General features: G+C 61.2%; 2 protein-coding genes across 9 annotated transcripts; both read right to left on the reverse strand.

Moving 5' to 3' along the window:
• Positions 1–156: 156 nt before the first annotated feature.
• Positions 157–12897, reverse strand: PUF60 (poly(U) binding splicing factor 60). 6 transcript variants are annotated; one of them, XM_039464535.2, is made up of 12 exons: positions 12785–12897; positions 7935–8033; positions 5596–5691; positions 5375–5464; positions 4426–4476; positions 2152–2313; positions 1971–2063; positions 1640–1853; positions 1370–1560; positions 1105–1240; positions 671–906; positions 157–600 (listed from the first exon to the last, which is right to left on the reverse strand). In XM_039464535.2, the coding sequence occupies exons 1-12, from the start codon at positions 12806–12808 to the stop codon at positions 301–303; spliced, it is 1692 nt and encodes a 563-aa protein (XP_039320469.1). In that variant the 5' UTR covers positions 12809–12897; the 3' UTR covers positions 157–300. The 6 variants fall into 6 exon arrangements, with proteins under 6 accessions (XP_039320469.1, XP_039320470.1, XP_039320471.1 ...); XM_039464536.2 differs by having other exon boundaries at positions 7935–8030; positions 12785–12873; XM_039464537.2 differs by lacking the exon at positions 4426–4476.
• Positions 12898–16484: 3587 nt separating this feature from the next.
• NRBP2 (nuclear receptor binding protein 2) lies at positions 16485–23949 on the reverse strand. 3 transcript variants are annotated; one of them, XM_010329873.3, is made up of 18 exons: positions 23552–23948; positions 22944–23066; positions 22766–22867; positions 22576–22665; positions 22260–22300; positions 22050–22144; positions 21885–21908; positions 21730–21813; positions 21596–21651; positions 21387–21482; positions 20352–20484; positions 20136–20238; positions 20007–20057; positions 19797–19932; positions 18982–19035; positions 18822–18885; positions 18675–18730; positions 16485–18585 (listed from the first exon to the last, which is right to left on the reverse strand). In XM_010329873.3, exons 1-18 carry the CDS (start codon positions 23672–23674, stop codon positions 18517–18519), a joined length of 1500 nt encoding a protein of 499 aa, XP_010328175.2. In that variant the 5' UTR covers positions 23675–23948; the 3' UTR covers positions 16485–18516. The 3 variants fall into 3 exon arrangements, with proteins under 3 accessions (XP_010328175.2, XP_010328173.2, XP_010328174.3); XM_010329871.3 differs by having other exon boundaries at positions 18675–18885; positions 23552–23949; XM_010329872.3 differs by having other exon boundaries at positions 18474–18730.
• Between the last annotated feature and the right edge of the window lie 951 nt (positions 23950–24900).

Genomic DNA, 24900 nt, shown 5'->3' on the forward strand with positions numbered 1-24900 from the left:
CGCCACCAAGGCCACGCTTGCCTCCACGCATGCAGCAGCGCCAGAGGACCCCCACGCCGCCCCCGCCCCCGCGCCACTCCTGCCTCGTCACCCTCGACCCCCTAAGGACACACACACAGAGGAGGGGCGACAGGACCAATGGCAGACACGTGGATGTTCAAGGCCAGCAGCATCCGCACCTTTATCCGCACTATATGCTGGGCTGGGCAGAGGGTGCCTGGCCCCGGGGACACCACTGTGATCACTATAAAACCCAGAGGAAACACGGAGCAGGTACAAGTCCAGGGAAAGGGGCCAATGTCACGCAGAGAGGTCACTGTTATCAAAACGCTCCTGGTCATACACTTCAGCCACCACCTTGCGGCCGGCAAACCAGCGCCCATTGAGGGCCTGGATGGCCTTATGAGTCTCAGAGGCTATGGAAAACTCTACGAAGATCTTCACAATGATTTCTGCATCCTCTTCCTCGCCTTGCTTCTCCTGATAGATGATGACACGGTTCACGGCCCCGAACTTGCCACACTCCTCTGTCACCTCCCCTTCCAGGTCATCATCGATGTCCTTGGGGTCCACCATGTTGCGCAGAACCATCACTGTGGACTGTGAAGGGGAGACACTGAGTGCTCCGGCCCCACCCCCTACCCTCCCCCCTCGCCGGCCCGTGGCGCACCTCCTGCTTGCGGAGCAGCTTCTGCATCACCATGTGGCGGGCGCTGCTGCCCGAGATGCTCATGTGCTCCTGCTCGCTCAGCATCTCCGGCCGTTCTGACTCGGGAAACAGCTCCTCCTCCTCCTTTTCCTTCTTGGGCTCCAGGAGACCCAGCGTCGGAGGACTGGCCAGGATGGGGTTCACCACCCCCACTGAGGGGATGGTGACCGGAATAGGAGGACGGGCTGGAGTCACACCTGCAGCAAAACCAACCGGGTCCAGTAGTCGCCCCCCACCCACCCCCTTCCCAGAAAGGCACAGAGCTAGCCAGCCATGGATGGCCTGCCCTGGGCTCAGAGGGTTGCACCTGGACCACCTGGGTCAGGCAGCTGAGGGCAGCGGGAAGAGAGACGCCAGGGCAGGAGAAGAGAGAATCTGGACCCACTTGGACTCACCTGTGATGACTCCAGGTGCCTGGGCAGCCATGACAGCCTGGGGCAAAGCCCCCAAGGGCTGAGCCAGGGTCAGTGCTGGGGACACCAGTCCAGGTGTGCCCAGGGTGCCCAGCACTGCTGCTCCAGCCACTGCTTCCTGCAACCCAAAAGGTCACCATCATCAGTCCCTGCTCTAGCTACTCAAGACCACCTTCAGTCAGTCTACAAAATCAGGAGGCCACCCACCCACCCGCCATCCGGCTGACACAGCTGTGTGGGCCCTCACCTGAGCTGTGATCTTGGCAGTGGCTGCAGCAGCTGCCACAGCAGCCGCAGGTGGGAGGCCTCCAGGCGTGGCTGGTGTGAGCAAGGGCATGGGCGGCGTGACAGCCTTGCCCACCCGCAAGTACTGGCCACCCAAGTCAAAGAGGTTCATGGAGGACACGGCGTCTTGGGACGACTGGGCCTTCTCATACTCTGTGGGCGAGGGCAGCAGTGAGCAGGGCCAAACCCAGTCCTGGGTGGCCCCCATCCTACCTCACCCGCCCCAGCTCACCAATGAATCCATAGCCCTTGTGCTTGCCAGTTGTGGGGTCCCGGGCCAGCGTGCAAGACTTGATCTTGCCAAAGGCTTCAAACACACTCTTGATGTCATCGTCTGAGAGGTCCTGGTGCACAGAAGCCACGTAGATGCGGTTGAAGGCCCGTGCCTCCTCAGCCAGCTGATCTATGATGGGCTGCGCCTGCCCTATGTTGCTGGGTCTGCCCACCTGGGGAAGAGGCGACAAGATGGAGAGACACGTCAACCCAGGCCCAGCCACAAAAGGCTTCTGTGGAGGGGCCACCGTGCATGCCTGTGGGATGGAGGCCTTGTCACCCTGCCTTACCTTGATGTTCCTGCCCCCCAGCATCACCGAGTTCATCTGCTCCAAGGCCAACTGTGCAGCTTCCGGGACCTCATACTCCACGAAGGCAAAGCCCTAGACACAGGGACCCACCTGTCAGGCCGGGTGAGCCCAGTGCTGGGGGTGAGCCCAAAGTAGGCCAGGGCAGACCAAGCCTGCTGACCTTGTGCTTCATGGTGACAGAGTCCCAGGACATGTCGATGCTCTTGATGGGGCCAAAAGGGGCGAAGGCCTGGCGGATGGTATCCTCCCCCAGCTCGTAGTAGATGGAGCCCACGTAGACACGGCACATGATGGCCAGCGCCCGCTGCCGCTGAGCCGCCATCTGCAGCAGGACAGAGGGGAGAGAACCGCTGGCTGGTCAGGGGTGGCAGGAGGCTGGGCAGCCCACTCCCCTCCGGGCCCACCCACTCGGCCCTGCTGTGGGAAGGGTTCCCCACGTGGCAGGGAGGTGCCGGCTCGATCCCTGCAGTCAGGGTGTTGGGGTCGCAGGACCCCACCGCCCCAAGAAGGAAGGCCAGGCCCAGCGGCAGGACACAGATGCACCCCAGCCCGCCAAGGTCCCAGGCAGACTGCGGCAGCAAAGCCGACAGATGGTCAGGAGGCAGGGCTGTGTGCCCTCCCACCCAGACCATCCCTCCAGTCTGGGGGCCGGGTATCCCAGGCTGGGCTGGGAGATCCCCCCACTGTCCCAGCCAAGGATCACAACAGAAGAGGGAAGGAGGAGCCATCCAGGCTGGAGGGACCCACTGGTTTGGTGGTCGAAGAGAGGAGGGCAGAAGACAGGGCAATCACTGCCCAGAAGAGACCCAGGGGAGTAGTTCAGGAGCCTGGATGGGGGCTCCTTGAAGAGAGAATGAGGAGCAGCTGCTCATGTGGGGCCAAATGAGGTGGGGGCTCATGCTGTGCCCTGCAACTCCTCACAAAGGAGCCGCCCGGAGCCCGTACCTGCCGCCAAGAGAGCAGGCCCAGGCGAGACCACTAGCCTGGACCCCAGGGGCACCATGAGGTAGCAGAGACCCTAAGAGAGGCCCCCAGGCTCCTTGGAGCTGGGGAGGTGACAGGCCTGGCCAGTCCAGGTCCTGGCTGTGAGCTTGGCTACTGTGCTGAGGGACCTCCCCACACCCTCAGGGACAGGTTCTTGCCCCCGCCACCTCACAGGAGACCTGCCAGGCAAGGGACTTCCAGAGCCACACACAGTGGGCCACAGGGAGACTGCGGGCCAGGGCAGGCAAAGCAGACAGAGCTGGAGCCAGGCCCTGCCCCTCTCCATAAAAGAAGGCCCTGTGGCCAGAGACCAGTTTCCCTCTTTACGTATCAGCTGGCCTAGTACAGGCCAGACCTCCTCCTCCCGTGGAGAAGGGCCTGGAAGCGCCTCCCAAGGTGAGGTATCTTCCTTCCAACTAGGAATTCCCTGAAAATGAGACTGTGCTCTCCTCAAACTGGGCCCCTAACAAATTGGCCTCAAGCTCCCTACTCAGAGCAAGGCCCCCCAAAGGTGGAATCACGTCCCCCTCGCTCAGCAGGCTCCCCGGAGACTAGACCAGGCCTGTCCCTCAGGCCATAGTTCCCCCAAGACAGGGTCGTGTCTCCTCTTCAGTGTAAGGCCCCACCCCCAGGCAGGCTGAGAGCTCTCTCCCTGACCGGAACCCCAGCTTGGGCTCCCTTTCAGATGCTTCCGGGAGAGAACAAGGCGTGTCGTCCCACCGGAGCCGCACACGCAGGATGCCCCCTCTGCACAGAGGCTCCCAGAGAAGGGACCACGTCTTCCCCTCAGGAACCCCGAGACGGGGCCTGGCCTCCTCCTCAGCCTGCCTCTGGGGAAAGGGAGGGGCACCTTCCTCCCGGTCTCCTCTGCCCACCACAGCCAAGGCCATAGCTGTGGCCCCTGCCTCCTCCACCCTGGCTGCGTGGCCTCTGCCCCTTGCTGACAGCCAGACCGAAGGCCCTGCTTACCCTTCCCTTGCTCGCTTGGGTCCCCCCACCCCCACCCCATCCGTCCATCCTCCCTCCAGGGTCTGATGGGGCCATGAGTTAGGACCCCTCTCTCCTCAGGGGCCTGACCCCAACCCAAAAGCCAGGCAGCCTGGAGACTGACCGGGCTGGAGGCCATGGGCGCACCCCATGTGTGCAGGTGGTGTGGGCGCAGACGGGCTTGGTGCCGGCAGCTACCCGCCCTGGCCGGCTGCCCTCCGCAGTTACCTGGCCGGTTAGTTTTAAGGTGGGCCCTCAGAGCAGATGGAGGCCTCCCCAGGGGCGGTCCCGGGTGGGTGCCCACACCACTGGCCCCACCACGCCTGGCGCTCTGCTGCGCTCGTCCAGAGCTGGCGGGCAGGGCCGGCCAGGGGAGCAAGGTCCCCAGCACGTGGGCTGCACTGCCCCCCTCTAGCCCTGACTAAGGACATGAGCCCCGGAAGAAGTGAGCATTTCTATTGACCGATTGCAAAGGTGAGAGAGGATCTCCAAAGCCCATTGTCACTGCTGCCATCTGAAAGACAGTAAAGACAGAGTTCAGTCTGTTGGAGCCGAGCAGTCTCCCGCTCTCGTCAACACCTCACGCAGACAGCGGCAAGGCCCGGAGTCCCCGCCCTGCCAGGGAGGCCGCCTGCCTTCCCACACTGCCGGCCGCCGGCACCTGCCCAGGGGGGCCGCAGCGCCCCATGTGCCCCGCCCTGCAGCCTTGCAGCTGGGCCGGCCGGGGTAGAGAGGAAAGGGGGAAGGGGGAAAGGGGGAAGGGAGGGAGGGAGGGAGGGAGAGAGGAGGGTGGTGGAGCGCAGTGAATGGCCAGGACGTCTCCTGGCAGTGTGAATGTCTTGAGGGCTGGGCAGGGGCGTGAGGCTCGAGGCCCAGGAACCTGTCGGCCTCACACCGGCCTCTTCCCATGAAGGTATCACAGCCTCCGGCTGCAGGCCTAGAGCAGGGCCCCAGGGGAGGTGCCTCCAGATTGACCCCTCAGTCCTAGGGCTGAGCCCAGGTGGTCTGGACTCACTGCAGGGGTGGGAGCCTGAGCGGTCTTACCCAGGCCGTGGGGGCAGGGAGGCCCATGCCCTGCATGCTGCCACCGTCGGCCGTGCACAGCTGGGGCAGGGGGCACAGGGGAGACCAGAGGCCACAGTGTCATGACCAGGAAGGGGAGCAGGGAGCGCTATAGGCAAGCAGCCAAGAAACCGGCTGTGGCGCGTTAGGGGCTCCAGCGAGCAACAGGTGGGAAAGGCTGGGCCACTCCTGCCTCAGAGAGGACCCTGAGGGTCCCGAGCATGAGTCTCTGAGAATCGGAGCACTGTAACAGCTTGCGGGGGCGGCCGCAGGCACAGGAGGAGGAAGAGCGTGAAGAGGAGGAGACGGTGGCGGTGGTGGGGGGAGGTGGAGGCTCAGCCGGGGCTCACCTGCAGGTTGGTGAGCTGCTGCTGCTGGTGTGCGATGGTCTGCTTCACCAGCACGCTCTTGATGCTCTGCTCCATGGCGTACTTCTTGGCCTGAGAGAGGCGGCAGTGAGGAGCACTGGGGGCCCAGCCCATGGCAGACAGGCCTACCCCGCACCCTGCCCTTGCCCCTGCCCCCGGTTTACTGGCCCATGCCCACAGTGCCCTGGGAGGGCCACGCTCACCTTCTGAAGGGCCTCCTGCTGCTCGGGCGTCAGGGGAGGCAGCCCTAACTTGGCGGCCGTGCTCTGCCCGTTCTCCATCTTGATGGAGTCTGTGCCCTGGTTGGGGAGCAGGGAATCCGTCAGCAGCAAACTCCAGTTCCCCTGCATGTGACCCCAGGAGTGCCACCCCACCTGTCTCCCGAACACTGCACACAGCCTCTGGCCCAGCACCTTCCCAGAGAGACAGGGCCCTAGCACAGACTGTCCCTTGCCTGGCCTGGACTCAGGTCTGCCCTTCTGACATTGCTGTCCCCAGCCCAGGCCTGTCTCCCCTGGGACCCATGGGGTAGGTAGGACACACACAGAGGCAGGCAGGTACCCCGAGGAGTTGTAGGGCCCAGGCCACAGTGGCTTCCTCGGGGGCCACCAAGATAACCAGCTGGAGGCAGGAGAGGGGTCCAGCCCCTGGTTGTCAACCTGACCCCAGAACCTCTGTCACACACCCTGCAGGAGAGCCAGCCTCAGCTGTCCTCCAAGGTGGGAGAAAAGGGCCAGGCCCTCTGGACATTCTGGTGCTCCTTGCTTGGACACAGGCTCCTGCCATGAGCACAGGCTCAGCTTTCCTGGAGTTTCAAGGGACCACCCAAGGAGCAAATACAAGGGCCTCTCTCGCAGCAGTGCTCCCCCGGTCCCCACAGGCGCTGTGCATACCTCCCAAAGAACACGGGCCTCTCTTGGGCCACATGAGCCCTAAGGAGGGGTCCAGCTCACTTCCACACACTCTTGCATGGGCTCTGCCCAGCCCACTGGGAGAAGCCAGGAGCAGACTGGCCAGCACCCTAGTCAGACAGGCCTGGGAACCAGGAGGCCCCTGGGCGATCACAGCCACTGTGGACTCAAGCTGATGCTAACCAGAATTATGCTTATATCCCTTCTGTGAAAATCCATCTCGAAGCTTTTCGCAGAGGGAAGAACGCAACCGCATGAGCAGGGAGGCACGCGGGCCCAGCGGAGCGTGGGGCTGGCAGACAGCATGCCCGCCTGTCTCCCAGCTCAGCAAGCACAAAGACCACTGGCCACCAACCGGGCCCTCTCAGACTTCCAGACACAGCCTTGAGGGACAGCAGAGAAGAGAGGAGGATCCCCGGCACAGAAATGATGAGCAAGGACAGGAGGCAGGAAGGGGCCGGCCGGCCCAAACCCCAAGAACCCCCTCCTGCCTGCTGAGTGCTGGGATGCTGGCCCAGGCTCAAAGGGCAAGAAGTCCTGGAAACCCCTTCCCAGGCAACCAGAGCCCCAAGCAATCCCTGAAGGTCAAAGGCTGGCTGTGGGTGGCACCAGGTGGTCCAGTCCGGTTCAGACCAGGCCTGTACTCATCACCCTCACAGCTGGCCCCAAGCCCATTCCTCCTTAGTGGGAAAGAGGGCCCAAGAGCCAGAGGCGGGGGCTTGGGAGCAGGCTGTTACCATGGTAACCAACGCCAATCCCCTCAGCCCCCTAGACACTTTTCAATCTCTTCTTTGTCTTGGTGAACAAAAGGCCCTTCTCCCACCAACCAATGGCCAGCTGGGCGCCAGCCAAGGGCCAGGGAGCGCCGGCTCCCACATATCCCAGGATCCCGGCTGTATACCACGTCCCAGTCCCAGTCCCAGTCCCGCCCCCGAGCGTGCCTGGGGGACCAAGAGGAGGGCCCAGCCCCAAGAGGCTGCCAGGCCACCTTGCTGAGGCCCCACTGGAATGCTCTGGAGGCGGGTGCTACCATGGAGAAGCACAAAGAACCTGATCACCCAGCCACAGGCCCAGCTCCACCTCTGAGAGGACCCGCTCCCAAGGCTGGGCCACTGAACAGGCCGAGAACCACCCACACCCACTCTGGAGCCTGGGGCGGAAAAAAGATGGGGAGGGCTGAGTCCCAACCAGAACTGTGCTTTGATTTGCACGTTGCTTCATTATTTAAACTGAAACACAGAACTCTGAACTGAAATGTGTATTTCCGGCTGGTAAAGTGCTGCACGTTCTAGAACAGCGGCCCACCCTTCCTGCAAGATGCCAATGCCTAAGAACGCGCGAGCTCCAGGCCCGGGTGCCCCTGCCCGGCACTGTCAACGGGCCCCTCCTGGTGCGTGGAGCAGGGCAGACAGAGGGCAAAGGCCGGCTCCATGGCTGGGTGGGAAGGGCACCGGACTGGCGCAGGGCAAGGGCCGTGGCCCTGCAGGCAGCTGTCTACCCAGAAGGCAGAGAAGGGTCCCCGAGCCTCCTCCCACCCCGCCCCCGGCCAGCCCTCTCTGGGCCCAGGGCTGCACAGGCAGGCGGGCGGGCGGGCGGGCGGGCCTGAGGGCGAGGGTGCTTACGGTCAGTACCTGTGGAGGCTTCCATTTGTCTCCCGCTGCCACCACTGCCGCCGCCGCCGCCGCCGCCGCCGCCGGCTCGGACCCCCCTCCTTGCTGGCCATTGACCTGCTGCAGGCAGGAAGGAGATGTTGTAACGGACAGGCACGCCACCCCACCGGCCAGGCCCGCTCTCCTCTCAAGCTAAGGGCTGAGCTCCTCAGGGCTGAGCAAGGGAGGCCGGGCAGGGATGTATTCCCGATACGAGCCCCCGGCCCAAACTGCCCACTCCTCACACCCATCAGCACGCCCAAAGACCCAGTCAGAAGAAGAGTGGAGGCCGGGCTGGGCCAGAGCTGCCAGTTAAGTCCCAGCAGGGAGGAGGGCAGAGAGCGCTGTGCTCCTGCCCCAGGCCAAGGAGAGCCACCCTCTCCTGCCAGCAGGCTGGATGCCCAAAGGGAGCGGCTGGTTGCCCCCCCATGCCCTCCTGAGGCAGCAGGGGCGCCTCCCGAGCAGTCTGCATACACCTTGGCCAGGCCACAATCAGCCCCAACCCCAGCGCCTTCCAGGGCTCTGGCCAAGCCCAGGTCCCAGCTCGCTCCTGAAGCAGCTTTGCAGGCCTCCATTCCCTGGTAATGGAACTGAGCGCAGCTGTCGCCCGGGAGGACAGCCAAGGGCTTGGCCCTCTGCACTCGGCAAGACCCACACCCAAGGGGGCACAGAAAGGAGAAGCAGCTCCACCATGGTCTTGAGGAATGGCAGGGCAAAGACGCGTCACGGGCAGGAGACAGGGAACACCGTGGGGGTCGGGAGACTGAGTGGAAGGGCCCTGAGACCTACTCTACCTTCTCAGAGGCTGCGCAATGAGAACCAAAGGTAGCAGCATCATGCCACTCCCAGCTCAAGGACAAGACCCACAGTATCTCAGGACAGACGAGGTCAGTGTGCCCATCCTCGGAGCCCTGTGCACAAAGCCAGAAGCTGGGCCGACCCACCCAAGCGTCCCAGGCCCTCCACCTCCAGAGGAGGGAAGCGGCGCAAGCCCAGCTGCAGCAGGGCAGGCCAACCAGCCCGTGCCCAGAGCTGCTGTCGACGCTGCTGGCATGCGGGTACTCCAGCTGCCCACATCAGTCCCACGCTGCCTAGACACTGCGCCCCGGAAAGAGTGAAAAGAAACGAGAACCCCACTGACACGGGCCCCTCCCACTGCATGCACAGCCAGAGCAGAGGCTGCCTGTCTTTTTTTTTTGAGACAGGGTCTGGTTCGGTCGCCCAAGCTGGAGTGTGGTTGGTGCAACTGCAACCTCTGCCTCCCGGGTAACTGGGGCTACAGGCACATGCCACCACACCCAGCTAATTTTTGTAATTTTGAGATAGCGGTCTCCATGTTGCCCAAGACAGTCTCAGACAATCCACCTACCTCAACCTCCAAAGTGCCGGCACTACAGGCGTGGGCCACCGTGACCAGCCAAGGCTGCCTCTCACTGCCCACAACACGAGACAGCTTCAGGTCCAGTCTCCAGATACCCGTGAACAGGGTCAATCAGGCACATTCATACCTTCGTGCTCCCCCAAATCCCTGTACTAGCCAACACATGAACCGCAACAGTGTTGCCTGTGGGACATGGCTCAGAAAAGCTTTTTCTTGGGAAAAGCCAGCCCACCGCCATGCAGCTTAGGGTTCTGTGCTAAGCAGACACTGGGAGAGCTTGGAGAAAACTGATGTTTATGATGGCAGCTAGCCACATGTTGCCATCTTTAGGCAATGAAAATGGCGGCTTTGTGGTCAGGATGCCCCCAAGCACCAGGCAGCAGTGCCTGGAGGGATGGGAAGCCCCCTGAGGGGTGGTATAGCAGAGGGGCTCTGGGGTGCCAACTCTGGCATTGCCTTTCCTCAGCCCAAAGAGGAGTATTTCCACCCGAAGACAAGAGGAGGAGAGTAGGGGCTGTGCGTGGTGGCTCACACCTGCAACTCCAGCACTTGGGAGGCTGATGCAGGAGGATCACTTGAGTCCTGGAATTTGAGACCAGACTGGGTAACACAGCAAGACCCCGTCTCTATGAAAAAAAAAAATTTTTTTAAAGTAATGTGTGCTGGATGCAGTGGCTTATGCCTGTAATCTCAGCACTTTGGCAGGCCAAGGTGGGTGGACTGCTTGAAGTCAGGAGTTTGAGAACAGACTGCCCAATATGATGAAACCCCATCTCTACTAAAAATGCAAAAATTAGCTGGGTATGGTGGTGGGCGCCTATAATCCCAGCTACTTGGGAGGCTGAGGTGCTACCATGAATTGCTTGAACCTAGGAGGCAGAGGTTGCAGTGAGCCGAGACCACCCCACTGCACTCCAGCCTGGGCAACAAAGCGAGACTCCATCGCAAAAAAAAAAAAAAAAAACAAACCATGGAGCAAATGACCCAAGGTCTCAGGTCGTCAGGCGCCTCAGCTGGGAAGGAGGATGGCCTGTTTCCTAGGGCTACTGTGAAGATTCAGGGAAATCCCAGCATCCCTCCAACCCCCCAGGCCGAAGCCCCTGCACATAGAAAGCAGCAAAGCAAGTGACAAGTTCCAGCAATCACCAGCACTGCTGACAGCCAGTGTCAGACACCCAGGAGAGAGGTGGCTGCAGGACATCACCTCGCCTCTGCCTGTCGCTTCCCTTCGTGTGGCGCACGCCGCTTACCGTGTGCCCAGGCGCCACACTGAGCACGGCGGAGGCAGCAGAAATGAGAGCAGAAAGACAGACATCTCTCAGGAGCCTGGTGTCCGCTGCCAGCAGACAAAGAATGCAAAAATCAAAGATGACTTCTGTGGTTTAGCAGCACGACGAAGAAAGCACAGGCCAAGAAGAGAGCAGCTCTGAGGTGTGCCAGGCCATGGCACCCTTGGCAGTCAGGGGGCCTCTGTGAGGCGACACCGCAGGCTGGGTGCCTACAGAAGAAAGCAACTGGGACCGCGAGGGTGATGACCCCAAATGAGAGCTGGTTGGGCTGTCGGTGAAGAGAAGAACGGAGCCAAGAGTCAAAGTGAAGCGATGCATCCAGAAGACCTACTCTGGCTGCCAAGAGGCAGCCAGGCTCATTCTGCAGCTACTAGGCAGAAGGCATGCCCACCCTTATGTATCTTCCGGCTTCCTTCCCCACCAGGCCACTGTTGGCCAAGTTCAGCTGCTCCATTTAACCTCCCGTAAGAGCTGAAGCAGCATGAGACAGGGCCGTGGTGAACAGGCAACCTTCTAGGAGCCTTCCCATCCCAATGATGAAGAAAGAAATGGCTTAGATCACCGGCTGCAGCTCTCTCCTGGAGCCTGATGCAGCAAGCTGGAACTTTCACAATGAAAACACATTTGTTAACCCCAACAGAATTCAGATGGCACCGAACACCCCAAATGAGAACCCGTTCATGGGGTCACTATGGCCCACATTCAACTCAACACCACCACCACCTATCTGGCACCACGCCACAGCTGACCTGGCCCCCATTTAGCCCTCGTGGGCACAGGGTGCTGGTTCTGTGGGTAATTAGGGGGATGAGGCATCCACTCTCCTCCTCCACCTTCCCAAGTGTCCATCCTTCACCATCAACTCTCTGCTGCTGCCTGGAGACAGCCTCTCCGTGACGTCACCAAATCCTCAACCCTTACCCCCTTTCTCTCTGACACGCCCCTCAAAGGTCACTTACTCCCGTGACTTCAAGAGAAAGAACACGGTAGAAAGAGTGTTGGCCAGCCTTGTGAATCACACACTATGTGCCCCCACAATGCCTCTCTCCCCCTAGGAACTGGTTTCTGCCTCAGTGGGACATGGGTCCAGCCCCCCAGCTGGGGGCTGGCAAAGGTAGTCTAAAGATACTTCCTGGTTCTACCAATCCAGTCTTCAGTCACTCACCCAAGTTGTCTTCTCGAACAGACCTATCCCATCCCACTGGGTGTGGGCTGCCGGAAGACTGGCAAATAATAAAGGGATGAACTGTGGCTGAGAAAAACGCAAGAGGGGATTAGGGTCCTCTAAGCTAAGTGGGGTGGAGGAGAGACCAGAATTCATCACACACGATGTGTTGTGTGCATGGGTGTTCTCCCTCTACGTTAATAACGCCCGTCCTGCCCGGAGAGGTGGGCACTCAGCAGAGCAGGGGGCGGCTCCTTCCTCGGGATGCCCATGCAGCTCCCTCGAACGCCCTACACATGGCACCCTGGGTGGGAACTGGCTTCCAGCGGGCACTAGACCTCCGACTGCCTAGTTCCCCACTGTGCGCCCAAATCTTCCCGTAGAGCTTGGGACAATGCGACTTCTCAAAATACACAGGAGGGGAGAGAGCACGTCTTTCTCCCCCGAGTGGGGATAAGAGAATGAAGACAACCAGACCCCTCGACAAGCACTGGAGCGCGAATTCGCGGCTGCAGGCGCAGTGAGCCGAGGCCACCCCGCGCTCTGAGCCGCAGACCCCTTTCTACACACAGGCCCCGTCCCATTCTGCTCCCATCAACCCGAAGGCCCACGCGTCGCCCCCAGGACCCCACTTCCGTCGTGAGCACGGCGCACACACCCGTCGGCAGAGGGACGGGAACGACCCCCGCCTGCCGGACCCAGCGGGCAGGAAGGCAACCCCGCCAGGCTCGCCCGCCCGCCGGGGCCCCACGCCGAGCCCGAGCCCCGGCCCCGCCCCGCCGGAAGCTGGGGTCCTCAGGCCGGAAACTGAGGCCTCCTGCAGGCCGCCGGCGCGCGCCCGCCCCGCCCCCGCCTCGCGCGACCTGGGGCCGCAAGGGAGTCCGCGCAGGGTCTGAGAAGACCGCGGCGCCCCTGGGAGGCCCTCTGCGCCCAGGCCGGGCCAATGACCCGCCCCCCACCAGCCGAGGGCCGCCCGCGCTCACAGGGGCTCACTTACGAGAGCTATGGTCGCCGTCGCCATCTTGCATCCGTCGCAGCCGCCGCGCGCGCCACCCACTCCTGCTCCCTCCGCGGTCTCGCGCGATCTGGGCGCGGGCGCACGGGACTCTCGCGAGGAACGAGGTAAGAGCGTGCTTCCGGGGCGGGGAGGGACGATTAACGCCCCCAGGAGGGGCGACGGAAGGGGCGTGGCCCCGGCCGGCCGGGGGCGGGGCGGGGGGCGGGGCTTTGCGACTTCGGCGGCGGGGAGCGCGCGCCTTGGCGCCCGAACCGGGAGAGTCTGTCCGCGTGGCCGGCGTGGGTGCGCCTGGCGCTCCTCGCCGCCGCTCGCCCCTGCGGCCGCTGCTGCGCTTCTCTTCTCTGCCTTTATTGCAGAAAACGCCGTCGCGGGCGTCGTCCAGAGGCTCTCCGCGAGGAGGCGGGGGAAAGAGCGGGGCCTCCTGGGCTGGAGGAGTCTCGGGTGACGAAAGGCCCGCGTATTTCAGGCTCACGTCGTGAGATGCGTCGTCCTTGAGTCGCGACATCCCCGGGGTCGGGAAGCCTCGTTTTTTGGCAGCCTTTTCTCCGTCCAGGGATTCGTCAGCCCCCAGCGCCTCGGACGTATGCCCCAGCCACAGGTTGGCGGACATCAGTCGCTCGGCCCGCAGGCCCCCTTAGTCCCTGAACTGGCTTTCATGGCCCAGGGTGTCCATCAATGCTGCCCGGAGAGCTGCCTGTCCTGGACGTTTGCCGTCTGCTACAGCCGGACCCGAGACCTCAACACGGTCATCTGAAGAAGCCACACCTGTAGGCTCAGGCACCTTGAGCTGCCTGAGACCACAAGGCATCCTTTCTATGCAGCAGGGCAGGCCTCCTTTCAACCCTGGGAACGTTTGGAATTTAATACAGACACTTCTACTTAAATAGGGCAGGATATTCCCCACCTCCCTCCTGCAACCCTCTGAAATGATAGGAAAGGGGTTTTATAAAGATAAACCCTGCAAGGGCAAAGAGCTGGGGTATTGCAGAGCTGGAGGAAGGTGGACAGCCAGAGCTGCTGCCGCTCACTCGGCTATAGAGGCTGGTGTCCGAGGGTCGTGGGTGAAAGCAAGGCCACAGAAAGGAAACCTCAGACCTCTGTCCCTACCCGCTGGGGCTGGTGGGCCCTGCAGTGGCTGGGATGTGAGCTCCTGGAGAGGAGTTCCGAGGCCCTACTTAAGCAAGGCCCTATCTAAAAGCCTGAGAGTAAGTGAGACTCTGGCCCCTTCCCCTACCTCCACCCCTGGGCTGGGTCTGGCCTCCAGCATGCCATCAGGCCCCTTAGGAGGGTTCCTCTCTGCAGCAGCTCCCAGCTCAAAAGAAAAAACTGGCAACTAGGGGCAGAGGGGTGCCCAGTGGAACGGCCCAGCCAGATCAGTGGCCTTGAAGCTCACCAGGCCATAAGTACCAGCCACTAAAAGCATCTCACTCTTAAATGCATCTGGACAGCCCAGGATCACCAGACACCAGAGAAAGAAGAAAAGGGACTCAGAAGGAACAGAGACAATAAAGGAAACAGAAGAAAAATGAAAACTAAAACACCATTCTCAGAGATATTAAAGGTATTACAGCCAATAAAAAGGAACTGGAGGCTATAGAGAAAGAACACACGAAATGAGAAAGCACTCTTAGAAATAAAATATATGGGGGGAAAGTGAGCAATTCAATAGGATTTAAGATGAAGTCTTCCGCCTGGTCATGGTGGCTCATGCCTATAAGCCCAGCACTTTGGGAGGCGGAGGTGGACAGATCACCTGAGGTTGGGAATTTGAGACCAGCCTGACCAACATGGAGAAACCCCGTCTCTACTAAAAATGCAAAATTTGCCGGTGACACATGCCTGTAGTCCCAGCTACACGGGAGGCTGAGGCAGGGGAATCACTTGAACTCAGGAAGTGGAGACTGAGGTGAGCTGAGATTGTGCCATTGCATTCCAGCCTGACCAACAAGAGTGAAACTCTGTCTCAAAAAAAAAGAAAAAATAAAGTTTTCCAGAATGGATAACAACAAAACCAGATAGCTGGAAGACAGAATAGCAGTAACACAGGCGGGTGCTCCTAGGGCCAGCCTGGCACACAAGGCCTCCACAATGGAGAGGATGGATGGGAGGCAGGGGGCTGGTCTGCCACCACCACCAGGTGAAGTCATAAGCACTACCCTGTGGTGACAGCTTCCCCTGACAATAATGCACACTCAGGCATATGGAGCCCAGCACTGTTCTCACACATTCACTCGTGGGGTCCTCACAACCCAGTGCTGTGCAGAGGGTACAGCTGTTATCCCCCTTTTTACTGACGTGCAACATCACAAGGCAGGGAGCAGTAGAATGGCTCCAGAGCCTGTGCCCTTGCCACTGCCTAACTGCAGCTCAAAAGAGAAGCCCAGATCAGGCACAGTGGCTCACACCTGCCTTCCTAGCACTTCAGGAGGCTGAGGCAGGAGGATCACGTGGGCCCAGGGGTTCAAGACTAGCCTGGGCAATGTAGCAAGGCCACATCTCTACAAAAAAATAATTAAAAAAAAAAACCAGCTGGATGTGGTGGCACACGCCTGTAGTCCTAGCTACTAGAGAGGCCAAGGTGGGAGGATCACTTGAGCCCAGAAGTTGGAGGCTACAGTGAGCTGTGACCACACCACCTCACTCCAGCCTGGGTGACAGAGCCAGACCCTGTCTCAAAAAAAAAATTTTTTTTTAAGTCCAACGTGTAAATAAACTGCCCAGAAAATAAGGAAATGAGAGAAACCAACAAAGAGATAAATCAAGAAAATTTCCTAGAACCAAACAGTCATGTTTTCTGAACAATGGGTGTAAGGGAAGTTGTATATCAAGACATATCACTGAGAATTTCCAAAGGAATGGGACAAAGTAAAAAACACAGAGAAGAGATCACAGGTAAAGAGCCAGAATTCAGAAAGGCACAAGAGTTCTTGGAACTAGAAGAAAATGACATGACACCCTCAAAATCCTTGGAAGAAGTATTTTCAACCAAGCAAAGTTTTCTGTAACTAGTCACACTGTCAAGCATATGTGAGGTTAGCAGAAAGACAAACAGGTAAAGACTCCTTAGCTTCCTATGCACCCTCTTGGGAAAGTCGGAGGATCTTCCTCCTCCAACGGGGCACATGAAGGAAGAGGAAAGCATTCCAGGACGCCGGTGAAGAGTTCACCCATGCTGGGCCACGAGTCCAAGAACAAGCAGCCTGGGCAGGGGGCTCCAGGAAAACAGGAAACTGAGCAGTCAGTTATGTGATGAGTCCTAAGCTCTGAGAGGATATTCATGCTTGTTCAGGAAAGGCAAAAGATGATGGATGACAAACACATATAGAAAACTAGGCAAACAACAACAACAAAAAAACCTAGGCAATTATTAATCCCAGGGAAAACAAAAAGTTGTGCAAGAAATGCCATCCTAGAACACCCTGTTCTCGCCTGAGACGTGTGGTAATGAAGCCGTAGTAATACCCGTGCAGCTGTGATGCCCATCACACAGGAATGCTGCTGCATAAGGAGACTGAGGCAGGTGGCCACCCTCTTCCCAGAGGATGCCAGCTGGGGACACCTAATGTAGAAAAACTAATAAACCGGAGTAAAGGCATGCCCGTGAGTTTGAGAAACATGAACTCCAAATGCCTGAAGGAACAGTTAAGAGAGTTGAATTTGGGGAGGATCGGAGCAGGAGCCTGCACTTATTATTTATTATTGGCCTCAAAAAAAAGCCCATTCCACTTTAAAAGCAATATGCATATAATTCTGAACAGATAAAACTTAAAAGGAAAAATTCAACAGACGTGATTACGTGCAGCAATGGTAGTATTGATGCTGTTCAGTTTAATCACTAGTACAATGTTAGGTATTCGCCACTGAAACCATTTAGGACCATGCATAATCGGATAGCTTAGCATCAGGATTTCCATCTAGGATATGGAAATTATTTTAGATTTCGAAGTCTGAATTGGAAGGTGGGAGAATTTGAATTATTTTGTAAATAGTATTGGAATGGTTAAGATAACTGAGATTCACCATTTTGTACATTTAATTTATTTGATATGCCTTGGTAAGTCTTGCTTTGGTTTTTGGTTTTTTGTTGGGGTGCTGTGGTAGGCAGAATGCCACCCTTCTCCCACAAAAGCGGTTCATTCCTTCATCCCTGGAACCAGTGAACGTTAGTTTACATGGCAAAATGTGTTCTGCAGATGTGATTAATATTAAAAAGCCTTGAGGAGGGAAGTTGACCTGTGTGATCTGGTTGGGCCCAACCTGACCTCATGAGTCCTTAAGGACAACCTTTCCTGGCTGCAGAGAACCAGAGAAATGGTTCTTGACACAGACTGAACCTGCTGGCTTTGAAGATAGAGGAGGGGCCAAGAGCCAAGGAATGTGGGCAGCCTCTACAAGCTGGAAGTGGCCCCAGTTTACAGACAGCAACGAAGTGAGGCCCTTGGCCCTGCCACTGAAAGGGTGTGGATTCTGCCAGCAGCCTGAAGGAGCAGCAGATGGAGAGTCTCCCCTAGGACCTCCAGGAAGGAAGGCAGCCTGCCAGCCTTGACTCTGGTCCAGTGAGACCCGTAGTCGGACTTCCAGACTACAGAACTGCAGTAAGTTTGTGTTGTTTTAAGCCCCTAAGTTTGTGATAAATTTTACAGCAGCAGTATAGAGCTAATACAGTGGTGTGCCTTCCTGGTTTGACATTCGAAATGCTTTTTAAAAAGCATGAATGCGCTACATTTATACATACAACTTAAAATGTTTAAGGCCGTTTCACTAAATTTGTCGTTGGAGGAGAGGCAAGCCAAGAATCAAGAGGCCAGGAATGCAGAGGCAGAATCCATGAGGGCTTAGAAACCTCAAAGACTGAGCCACGAGTGGAGCGGGAGAGAGGCAGGGAGCCACGAGCCGGCATACTCAGTGGCCCCAGGGAGGAGGTGTGGGGGGTAACATGGAGGGGGTGTGAGTTTGAGGAGCAGAGAGGATGTGGGGTCCCTCAACCCTCCAGGCCAGGGAATGCAGGAGAGAAAAAGCCCATCGGAGGGGCTGCAAGGGCCAGAGGAGATCTGCAGAGGGGCCGCACATCCTGGCCTCAGGGTGGATAAAGGGCCAAGGAGGTGACTCCAGGGCAGAGCTGTGTGGGACCAGGGGCTTTGCTGACGACAGCCTCAACTCCAGACCTGTCTGTGGTCGGTTTCTCCTGCCAGGTCCCAGTTGTGCCCAGTGCCTGACACCTGCAGGCGTGTCACCAGTGGCTTGCTCTGCAGGCTCCGTGTGTGGGTCTATGGTGCCAGCCAGGGATAGCTGCTCTCTCAGACCCCATGGAGCCGTTTGCCGGGCAGAGGTCTGTTCAGCGCTTACCCTCACCCCCAAGCCCCAGAGCTGGGACTCCCTGCAGGGGAGGCTCCTGCATGCTAAGGAGGCAGTGGCCTTGGCCAGGCAGCCTGGGTAGGAACTCCCGGCAGAGAATCGGGGACATAGGAAGGGGTCCTGGGGGCAGCCCTGATCCTAAGGACCTGGGAGGCCCCATGGCTCCCCCATCCCCACCCCGTGGCACCTGGAGGCAGGGTCAGCCCCGCTCCACAGGAGGTGGGGCTTTCTTCACTACCCGGACCTTTGTGCTCCCAGGCACACAGTGGAGGGCGGCCTGGCAGTGCTGGGCTCTCCCCAACGTGGCCTGACCTGGGCAGCACCCTGGCATGGTCCCCTGGGGCTGGGGCACCAGGTCAGGCCTGGGCCCCGCGGTACTTGAGGAAGGTGCTCTCCAGGAAGGTGGCCAGCTTCATCCGGTCGCCCTGCGGAAGGAGGGAGGCATGGGGGACGGAGGGGTGCGGCCCGCCCCGCACACCCCCTCGGCCCGGCAGCGCCGCCCTGCCCAGCACACCTCGTGGAGGAAGCCGTAGTGCACGAGCTCCGCGGCGAGGTCCTGAGCCCTGTCCGCTGCAGCAACGGCGTAAGGCGAGGCATGAGGCGGCTGCGCCTCCGGCCGCCCGGGTCACCGCCCGCCGCCCAGGCCCCCTGCCCAGCCTACTTGGGAGCAGGTCGTAGGTCAGCTGCCGGTGCAGCCGGTCCTCCATCACCAGAAGCAGAGTGAGCTGGGGAGGGGGCGGGGCGCGGCCGGTGGGGAGTTAGGGGGTCCGCCGGGCCCCCGCCTTCCCCACGGCCGCGCCGTCCTCCCGGGCCCCGCTCACATGCCAGTGTGCCTTGTCGTCGCTCCTCTCCAGGTTGCACTGCATCTGGATGACCTGCAGCGGGGGAAGGCCGGGACTCACAAACCCAGCGGCAGGAGCACCTGCCACCGTGCCAGAGGGGCCCAGAAGGACAGCAGAGATTGTCCAGTCGGGAGTCTCTAAGAGGAGCCCATCTCACCGCTAGTGGCCTGGCAAGCTAAGGAACGCTTCTTAAAGAATCGACGTGAGGGGCTGGGTACTGAAGGATGAATAGGAGCTTTCACCACGGAGAGAACAACTTGAACAAAGAGCGAACTGTGGGCTTGGCCAGGCAGGACCACACGAAAGTGCACGGTGCCTGCGGATCAGGCCTCCGGGAGCCTGGGCGTCAGCTGAGGACTCCCATGATCTCTGTGGCCAGCTAGGAGCAGACAGTTTGCTTGCTTAGGACATGAATTCTGGCTGCACTGCACCGAGAGAGGCTGCTGGCCAGTAGGCAGCACTGTAGAAGTCTGGGGAGACACCAGGACACAGATGTCCAGGAATCGGGACCCGGGTAAGTTTTGGAGGAAGGATGGTTGCAGTGGGCTCAGGGCAGGCAGCAGGATGTGGGGGGAGGATCTGAGGGGACATGGAGCCTCCCAGAAAAGGGGGGTGTCCAGCCTGTCCTACCACCCACACAACCCCCACCAGAGGATCCGCCTGGATCCGGTCTCTGGCCGCCTGGAGGAGAGCTGGGCTGCAGGGATGCAGGCCCTGGGAGAAGGAGGGACACCTCTTGTCTGACTGCTGGAAGGTCTGAGGGCTGGCACTGAGCAGCAGGAGAGAGGCCTCACCTTTCTGGTCTCAGAGTCAAAGGGCTCTGGTGTTGGGGTCTTGGCCTTTTGGACCTCTTCTGCGGGTGGGGCCAGCACACGGGGCAGCCCCAGGGGCCGAGTGGCTGCAAAGTTCATCAGTGGGTAGATCCCATTCCTGGGGACACACCAGGGTAGCTGGGGACTCAGGCCTGACAGCTGCCTGGCCCCCGGCCTTACATCAGCTCTCACCTGACATCCTCCAGGAATTTGTCCAGCTCCATGAAAGAGACCTCCGAGTACCTGGCACGGAGGTGGGAGGCACATGAGGGGCTGGCCAGGGCCGCTGGAAGGGGAGGCTTCTGGGTGCGGGCTGCTCACCGCCACTGCAGCGGGGGCCTGCGGGGCCGGGGAAGCTCTGCCAAGACAGCATGCAGGTCCACGGCCTTGCTCTTCTCCTCCACCACGTTCTCAGGCATGAGGTCTGCGGCCGCAGGAGCAGCAAGGTGCTGTGCTCAGGCCTTGGGTCCTGCAGAGCCCCCTTCCACGTCCCAACCTCAGCCTCCCTGGCCACCCCCAGGCCGGCCTGCTGCTCACATTGGTGCTGGATGAAGCAGTGAGCTGCCAGGAGCTTCAGCGAGTGCACCTCGAACAGCACTCGGTGGAAGAGGAGGCTGTGGGCCGAGGGCCTGCGGGCAGGGTCCCGGGCCAGGCAGCAAAGGATGAACTCCTGGGGGTGGGGAGGAGGGGCTGGCGGTGTGCGGGAGCTCTCTGCTCTGGCCCCGCAGTCCGAGGAGAGGCAGCCCCTGCGTTCCCCGTGTCCCTCCTCCTCAGGGACACATGGGACATGCAGGGATGACCACAGGGAAGAGTCCCGGCAGCAGCCAGGTCAGGACCCGGTCCTCTGAGCTTGAGGACAGCCGGGTTCCGGGATCGGAGCACCCAGGCTCTGCTTCCCTCAACCCTCAGAAAACCGTGGGGAGTGGGAGCCATGATCCTCAAGTCACACCTGCAAGCCTCCTACCCACAGCCCTTTGATCAGCCCAGTGCCCAACACTGGAGACGACCATGTGGACAGATCCTCACCCTGTCCCCATCTGTACCCACTCCGGCCCCAGCTCCCCGCCAGCCCTGTGCAGGCACTGCCGGCTCCTGAGGCCATGGGCTGAAGTCTGGACTCCAAATAGAGGGGCTGGGGGTACAGCTTCCATCCCATACCTCTTTTGCCTTCCTGGCACCCACCGTGTCTCCCCACAAGCTGGAAATTTAAAATCGAGCACTTGGACTGAAGCCGACCCAGGTGCAGAGGTTGGCTCTACCACTTACTCTAAAGCCTTGGGCAAAAGACTCGTCTGTGAACCTCGGTTTCTTTATTGATAAAACAGACATGGTGATAGCCACAGAGAAAGGGTCTCTCTTGCCTTCTTGTTCTTAAAATGTGCTGACCCTTCAGGGCCTTCTGGCCTGGAACCAATATGTGCTCCCACTGAGGTCCTCTTTGGGAGGGTGCAGCCAGCTGGCACACTCCTCAGCTGCACAAACTGCGATGCTCTCCCAGGCCTGCCTGGAGCACCTTGCTGGCCCTACCTGAGCACCGTGAGCCAGCTGGGGAGGGCAGGGCAGGCTGCTTACCCGCATGTTGGGGTCACTCAGCGAGTGCCTGGCACGAGCAATGGCCTCCTCTGTGACCCGGGTGTCCCCGTTGGCCTGGATCTCCAGCACAGCCATCTGGGGCACAGAGCCAGGTAAAGCATGCGGAAGGGACCACACAGGTAATCCAGGCAGGGCACAGCTAGGAGGAGGGCAGAGCACAAGGTGGGGGTGGGGGGGCGGTGCAGTACCTCCAGCGCACACATCCCAAAGGAGAAGATGTCCACAGCGGTCCCATCGGCCACCTCTGAACGAGAAAGAGCACAGGACAGGTAGGACAGAAGCGCAGGGCAGGCACGGGGCACCCGGACCCAGAGCCACTCACCGCCATACTCTGGGGGGAAGAAGTGCAGGTTCCGAAGCTCGTCTCGCTCAGCGCGGATGGGGCTTCGGAGGTCGTCCGGCAGCGCTGCGGGAGAGCGCAGAGGCTGAGCGGGCCGGACCTCTCCAGGACCCCAGCCCTCCAGAATTCGCACTTACCATTGGAGAAGATTCGGTGCCATACTGCCAAGGGGCGGGAGAAAAAGCGGGGTTAGGTGCTGGGGCGTCGTAACTCCTGGGCCCTCGGCCCTCGGCTCCAGGAACCTTCCCTGCCCGGTCCCCCAACCCCCCTCCACCCCGGCGCCCAGCCCTGCCCGCCAGCACCGGAGCCGATCTTGATGAGGCCGTTGTGCTGAATGAAGATGGTGTCGCTTGTCAGATTCCCGTGGATGATGGGGGGGCTGCAGGCGTGCAGGAAGCTGCAGACGTGGGGAAGGAGCAGGCAGGGGGAGGGGAAAATAGGAGGAGCCGGTCACGAGGCGCTGGAGAGAGGGGGGATCCGCGGCGCAGCGCCGGGCCAGCCCAGGCCCTCACCTGAGCGCAGACAGGATCTGTGTGCACCAGCGCTTCCAGGCCTGGCGGCGGACGCACGACTCCGTCGGGTGGGCGCAGGAGAGGTGGCTGGGCCTGCGGAGCCCGCCCCCGCATCCGCGCCCAGCCCCTGCCTGGGGCGCCGGGCACCCCCTCCCCATCCCAGTCACCTAGGCTGCCCCAACCTCATCCCCGACCCCATCCTGCTCCCCGGCAGCCCCAGCCCTGCTCCCCAGGGTTGCTCCCCAGTCACTGAGGTTGCCCCAACCCCTGTCCCGAGCCTATCTGCTTCCCGGCCGCCCCAGCGCACTCCCCATACCCGGGCGTTCATGGCCTTGTGGTTCTTCTTGGTCTTTTTAAGGAACTGCTTGAGACTGCCCGATGACACGTACTCTGTGATGAAGATGACCTGCAGAGTGCGAGCTCGGGATTTCCACCAACCGGTTCGTCCCCACGCCCGCCCCACCTGGCTGTGGCCTCTGCCTGCCCAGGGCCTTGCCTGTGCTCACCCTCGCGCCGGCCTCGGAGGCGTCCAGCCAGTACTTGTGCAACTTGACGATGTTGGGGTGGTCCACCAGCACCAGCTGCTCGAACACGGTCTGGATCTTCTCCTGGGGAGGGAGGGTGGCCGCTGGGTGGTCAGCAGGTGGCCACCCGGGCAGGATGAGGAGGGGGCAGTGGCCTCACCTCGTGCGCCGCGAAGGCCTTCCTGTCTCCGAAGTGGAGCTCGTTCCACACCACCTCTACCCCTTCCTCTGTGTCCATGGCTAGGAAGGTGCTCTGAAGCCCTGGCATGTTCCCCTGATTCACCTGGGTCGGGGTGAATAAGGGGTTATGTGTGCCCTGGTGTGTGTCGAGGTTGTGAGTGAGGACTTGGTCCCTGTCCACACCCTTCCGGTGGGCCCAAGCATGGGCTGCAGGCCCTGAGCCAGTCTACGGGAAGGTGGGGGCTTGAAGGGTGGCTGCCCTCAGGAGCCAAGGGCTCCTATCCAAGGGCTGGGCTAGGGGAATTTGGAGCAGGTTTCACGGGGTCTCGGGGGATTCCCCAGAGAGCTAGCGGCTGAGACCAGAGGCATGGGGAGGTGGTCCTGGGAGGAGACGGGCGCTCAGGGAATCCCAGGGCGGCCGCCAGGGCAAAGGGGTCCAGGGGTGGCAGATTCGCCCGCCGCCTGAGAGGCTGCGGAGAGGTTTCCAGGCGCCGCGCTCTTCCAGCGCCCCCACGCCCCGCGCGGCCTCCAGGCCCCTCCGGCTCATGGAGGGCGGTGTCACCCCGTGTCCCCGACCCCCGCGCCCACCTGCTCCCGCCGCTTTTGCCAGCGACCACACGGGCTCTCCTCCAGGATGTCGCTCTCGTCCTCACTCTCGTCCTCCCGTTCCCGCTCCCGGGCCCGCCTCGGCGCCGGCTCTGGGGCCGCCATGGTTCGGCCGATTCAGGCCACCGCCCTCCGCGCGATCCGCCGCCGGCGCCGCCGCTCCCGGCCCGTCCTGGCCCCGCGCCCGGCGCCCAGCCTAGAGCCGCCGCCGCCGCCGCCGCCGCCGCCTAGAGCCCCAGCCCCGGCTCTGGGAATTGGGAGGCGCCGGCGCGCGGCGGGCGGGCGGGGCCCGGGGGTGGAGCCGGCGCGCCCCTCCGGAGCCGCCTGTGCCTGCCGGAGCCGGAGCCTGGCGTCCCCCGGAGCGGCCGAGCCTGGGCAGCACCCAGGCCCCGCCCCCGGAGCCCCGCCCCGCGATGCCCCGCCCCAGGCCCCGCCCCAGGCCCCGCCCCGCCGCGCGTTGCCCCGCCCCCACCGTGACAGGTCCTCCGCGAGGCCCCTCCCAAGGCCCCGCCTCACGCCTAGAATCCCCGCCCCGCACCGAGGAACCGCCCCCAAATCCCCGCCCCCTCGGAGGCCCCGTCCCGCGCACGGGAGCCCCAGGCTCCAGCACCGCTCCCGACCCGACCCCTGCCCGCGTCCGGAACCCGGCCTGGGCGGCCCCACGGACACCCGGGGCCAGCAGCAGCGCACTTCGCTCGCGGCTGCTCCCCCAGGATCTGGGGGAAGGCCAGGGGCATCTGGGGCCCCCCGAGCCCACGGCACCCTCCAGCTGCGGGAGCCCCCGCGGGCTCGAAAGCGGGGCCTGTTCACTGGGCCACGCACCCCACGCCCCGGCCGACCCCCAAGGGACAGGTGGGAGGGACACCGAGGGCGAGAGAGAAGCCCACCAGCAGGCTGGCCCGGGCTGGCTTTCACTGGTGGCCACAAATCTCTCCCTGGCCCGTCGGTGATAATGTTGATCAATATTTATTAGCATTCTCTTCTCCAGCCCACGAGCCCATCTTACCACCTTCCAGGGTGGAGATTTTCTCTTTTCGCCTCAAACGCGCCCCTCCTTTCTGCGGTTGGCTCCCCTGGGACAGTGGAACCATGAAGGGGAGCCCCTGGCTCACAGGGACTCTCCCTCCAGAGGCCACTCTGAGCACACCCTCCAGCCACACCGACCACCAGGGCTCTCCCCAGCTGCCGCCTGAAACCCCTCAGCCTGCAGCCCCTACAGCCTTCCCGTGGCCTCCTCCCTCTCTCAAGGCGGGTCCTCCTCCTTCACTTTCTGTCTCTGGAGCCCAAATGCCTGTGGCTGTCAGACTGAAGCCCGGCTGGAACTCCTGATC

This window comes from Saimiri boliviensis, chromosome 15, assembly GCF_048565385.1.
Source record: "Saimiri boliviensis isolate mSaiBol1 chromosome 15, mSaiBol1.pri, whole genome shotgun sequence".
Taxonomy (NCBI): Eukaryota; Metazoa; Chordata; class Mammalia; order Primates; family Cebidae; genus Saimiri; species Saimiri boliviensis.